At 56.6% G+C, this 4,827-nt stretch overlaps 1 protein-coding gene across 1 annotated transcript in view; it reads right to left on the bottom strand.

Annotated features, from left to right (window-relative positions):
* MST1 (macrophage stimulating 1) overlaps window positions 1–1,029 on the bottom strand; it is a 24,584-nt gene extending 23,555 nt beyond the window's left edge. Inside the window, exons 1-2 of the mRNA XM_018575059.1 lie at window positions 1,022–1,029; window positions 394–464 (exon numbers count right to left, since the gene is read on the bottom strand). Coding sequence (XP_018430561.1) covers window positions 394–464; window positions 1,022–1,029 — 79 coding nt within the window. The remainder of the gene's footprint in view (window positions 1–393; window positions 465–1,021) is intronic.
* Window positions 1,030–4,827: the final 3,798 nt, after the last annotated feature.

Genomic DNA, 4,827 nt, shown 5'->3' with positions numbered 1-4,827 from the left:
ATGGGGGAGGGGCAGCCTGGAGCAGGATTTAGAAGGGGGAGGGGCAGATTGAAGGGGGATGTATGTGGGCAGGAATGTATGGGGGGGGGCTGTAAGGGTGAGAAGTAGATAGATGAAAAGGATTTTTAAAGGGAAGGATCAATTTGGAGCTAATGAGGGGGAGAGGGGGCAGTTGTTGTAGGAAATTCTGCCCCTGTACAGGATTGTCCCTCTGCAGAGCTCGTCCATCCGCTCCGGCAGATCACATGACCAGTCACGTGGTGGTGGTGGAGGAGGAGCTCGGTAACACCACGAGGAGCTTCTGCAGCCCGGGAGAGGATGGAAAGGGGCGGGGCCGCCGACTCCTCCTCCTCAGAGGAGTCATTGTGTCACATAGACCCCGGAGTGTCTCACCATCACCTTCATTACGGGGTCCTGGGGGGGAGCATTCCAACAAGACATGAGCAATTGATAAATCACTGTCCCTGCAGAGGAAACGAGACATGAGCAATCGATAAATCAATGTCCCCGCAGAGGAAACGAGACATGAGCAATCGATAAATCACTGTCCCCACAGAGGAGAGGAAGCAAGACATGAGCAATCGATAAATCACTGTCCTCTCAGAGAGAAGAGGAAGCAAGACATGAGCAATCAATAAATCACTGTCCTCTCAGAGAGGAGAGGAAGCAAGACATGAGCAATCGATAAATCACTGTCCTCAGAGAGGAGAGGAAGCAAGACATGAGCAATCGATAAATCACTGTCCTCTCAGAGAGGAGAGGAAGCAAGGCATGAGCAATCGATAAATCACTGTCCTCTCAGAGAGGAGAGGAAGCAAGGCATGAGCAATCGATAAATCACTGTCCTCTCAGAGAGGAGAGGAAGCAAGACATGAGCAATCGATAAATCGCTGACGGCTATCTCAGAGGGGATTTTCTCTCACTTCCTGTTGGGTCTCCAGGACAGGAAGTAAAGGGAAATCTCCTCAGTGGACACAGACAGCAGAAAAGGTTCTGAGCCTTCCCATTAAAGATACGTTACCTCCTCATCATCCGCAGGTGATCCTCATCATCCGGCTCTCTATATGTCCCCGCCCGGGGAGCACAGACAGTTCTGGTTCCAGCAGTGATGGGGAATCATGTCGGCCTCTCTGCATCCAGTGATGGCTGTCCCTCCTCTGGAGGGTGAGGACCGGGATGACTCTGAAGATCTGCAGATATATGAGATCGGCAGCCTGAGCTTTGAGGTAAGCGGAGTGCCCCACGCGGCTGTGTATGGGTGTGCTCTGTGTATGACCAGCAGGGGGCGTTGTGTGGTCATGTTCATCCTTCGCTTCCTGCTCATTCAGGGCCGTCCTCACTCTTTGATCCGGTTCCTCCACCGGCTCTGGCCGGAAACAATGTTCTGTCACTGCCTCTGCTTTCACATCACTTCCTGTCCCCCTGACACCATCACAGGAAGTGGGGGAACCTCCCCAGGGGGGGATTCGGTAGTAGTAACCTGACACAAGTTCTGACTCTCCCCCCCATCCCCCGACAATGAATATATATATATACAGTATATGTCATTGTCTGGAGTTGGGCTTTACCCAGGAGAGAAGTGTGGGCGTGGCCTTCCAGGTTGTCATCCTTATCCTTCACTTCTTCATGTGTCACTGACATAGAGGAATGAATGCAGGTCAGGAGGTTGGACTTTGCTGGACGCATGCTTGTTCCAGGATCTGAGGAAAGGATAAGAGTGACAGCCCCAAATCTGTAACTGTGAGCCAGTCAGCAATGGCCCCTCCCACATCACTGTCCTGACCGGACGACTTACACTGAGAAGGGAAAAGAAGTTCATGCTGTGCCGTCATTGGTGGACATTCTATGTCAGTGCCCGCCCATGCTGTGCAGTCACTGGTGGACATTCGGTGTCAGTGCCCGCCCATGCTGTCCAGTCATTGGTGAACATTCTGTCAGTGCCCGCCCATGCTGTGCAGTCATTGGTGAACATTCTGTCAGTGCCCGCCCATGCTGTCCAGTCATTGGTGGACATTCGGTGTCAGTGCCCGCCCATGCTGTGCAGTCACTGGTGGACATTCGGTGTCAGTGCCCGCCCATGCTGTGCAGTCATTGGTGGACATTCGGTGTCAGTGCCCGCCCATGCTGTCCAGTCATTGGTGGACATTCGGTGTCAGTGCCCGCCCATGCTGTGCAGTCACTGGTGGACATTCGGTGTCAGTGCCCGCCCATGCTGTGCAGTCATTGGTGGACATTCTGTGTCAGTGCCCGCCCATGCTGTGCAGTCATTGGTGGACATTCTGTGTCAGTGCCCGCCCATGCTGTGCAGTCATTGGTGGACATTCTGTGTCAGTGCCCGCCCATGCTGTGCAGTCATTGGTGGACATTCTGTGTCAGTGCCCGCCCATGCTGTGCAGTCATTGGTGGACATTCTGTGTCAGTGCCCGCCCATGCTGTGCAGTCATTGGTGGACATTCTGTGTCAGTGCCCGCCCATGCTGTGCAGTCATTGGTGGACATTCTGTGTCAGTGCCCGCCCATGCTGTGCAGTCATTGGTGGACATTCTGTGTCAGTGCCCGCCCATGCTGTGCAGTCATTGGTGGACATTCTGTGTCAGTGCCCGCCCATGCTGTGCAGTCATTGGTGGACATTCTGTGTCAGTGCCCGCCCATGCTGTGCAGTCATTGGTGGACATTCTGTGTCAGTGCCCGCCCATGCTGTGCAGTCATTGGTGGACATTCTGTGTCAGTGCCCGCCCATGCTGTGCAGTCATTGGTGGACATTCTGTGTCAGTGCCCGCCCATGCTGTGCAGTCATTGGTGGACATTCTGTGTCAGTGCCCGCCCATGCTGTGCAGTCATTGGTGGACATTCTGTGTCAGTGCCCGCCCATGCTGTGCAGTCATTGGTGGACATTCTGTGTCAGTGCCCGCCCATGCTGTGCAGTCATTGGTGGACATTCTGTGTCAGTGCCCGCCCATGCTGTGCAGTCATTGGTGGACATTCTGTGTCAGTGCCCGCCCATGCTGTGCAGTCATTGGTGGACATTCTGTGTCAGTGCCCGCCCATGCTGTGCAGTCATTGGTGGACATTCTGTGTCAGTGCCCGCCCATGCTGTGCAGTCATTGGTGGACATTCTGTGTCAGTGCCCGCCCATGCTGTGCAGTCATTGGTGGACATTCTGTGTCAGTGCCCGCCCATGCTGTGCAGTCATTGGTGGACATTCTGTGTCAGTGCCCGCCCATGCTGTGCAGTCATTGGTGGACATTCTGTGTCAGTGCCCGCCCATGCTGTGCAGTCATTGGTGGACATTCTGTGTCAGTGCCCGCCCATGCTGTGCAGTCATTGGTGGACATTCTGTGTCAGTGCCCGCCCATGCTGTGCAGTCATTGGTGGACATTCTGTGTCAGTGCCCGCCCATGCTGTGCAGTCATTGGTGGACATTCTGTGTCAGTGCCCGCCCATGCTGTGCAGTCATTGGTGGACATTCTGTGTCAGTGCCCGCCCATGCTGTGCAGTCATTGGTGGACATTCTGTGTCAGTGCCCGCCCATGCTGTGCAGTCATTGGTGGACATTCTGTGTCAGTGCCCGCCCATGCTGTGCAGTCATTGGTGGACATTCTGTGTCAGTGCCCGCCCATGCTGTGCAGTCATTGGTGGACATTCTGTGTCAGTGCCCGCCCATGCTGTGCAGTCATTGGTGGACATTCTGTGTCAGTGCCCGCCCATGCTGTGCAGTCATTGGTGGACATTCTGTGTCAGTGCCCGCCCATGCTGTGCAGTCATTGGTGGACATTCTGTGTCAGTGCCCGCCCATGCTGTGCAGTCATTGGTGGACATTCTGTGTCAGTGCCCGCCAATGCTGTGCAGTCATTGGTGGGCATTCGGGTGGACATTCGGTGTCAGTGCCCGCCCATGCTGTCCAGTCATTGGTGGACATTCGGTGTCAGTGCCCGCCCATGCTGTCCAGTCACTGGTGAACATTCTGTCAGTGCCCGCCCATGCTGTGCAGTCATTGGTGGACATTCTGTGTCAGTGCCCGCCCATGCTGTGCAGTCATTGGTGGACATTCGGTGTCAGTGCCCGCCCATGCTGACCACTGACATCTATGACATGGGAAGATTAGTCGTGGCCACTCAGCAGTTGCTGAGATCCTGATGGCTCCACCCCCGGGGGAGTGCCTGTCTTGTGGCTTGATGGCTCCACCCCCGGGGGGGGGCTTGTGGCTTGATGGCTCCACCCCGGGGGAGTGGCTGTCTTGTGGCTTGATGGCTCCACCCCGGGGGAGTGGCTGTCTTGTGGCTTGATGGCTCCACCCCGGGGGAGTGGCTGTCTTGTGGCTTGATGGCTCCACCCCGGGGGAGTGGCTGTCTTGTGGCTTGATGGCTCCACCCCGGGGGAGTGGCTGTCTTGTGGCTTGATGGCTCCACCCCGGGGGAGTGGCTGTCTTGTGGCTTGATGGCTCCACCCCGGGGGAGTGGCTGTCTTGTGGCTTGATGGCTCCACCCCGGGGGAGTGGCTGTCTTGTGGCTTGATGGCTCCACCCCGGGGGAGTGGCTGGCTTGATGGCTCCACCCCGGGGGAGTGGCTGGCTTGTGGCTTGATGGCTCCACCCCGGGGGAGTGGCTGTCTTGTGGCTTGATGGCTCCACCCCGGGGGAGTGGCTGTCTTGTGGCTTGATGGCTCCACCCCGGGGGAGTGGCTGTCTTGTGGCTTGATGGCTCCACCCCGGGGGAGTGGCTGTCTTGTGGCTTGATGGCTCCACCCCGGGGGAGTGGCTGTCTTGTGGCTTGATGGCTCCACCCCGGGGGAGTGGCTGTCTTGTGGCTTGATGGCTCCACCCCAGGGG

This window comes from Nanorana parkeri, unplaced genomic scaffold, assembly GCF_000935625.1.
Source record: "Nanorana parkeri isolate BGI_ZX_2015 unplaced genomic scaffold, ASM93562v1 scaffold3505, whole genome shotgun sequence".
Classification (NCBI taxonomy): Eukaryota; Metazoa; Chordata; class Amphibia; order Anura; family Dicroglossidae; genus Nanorana; species Nanorana parkeri.
This window is presented reverse-complemented; position numbering and strand designations above follow the sequence as displayed.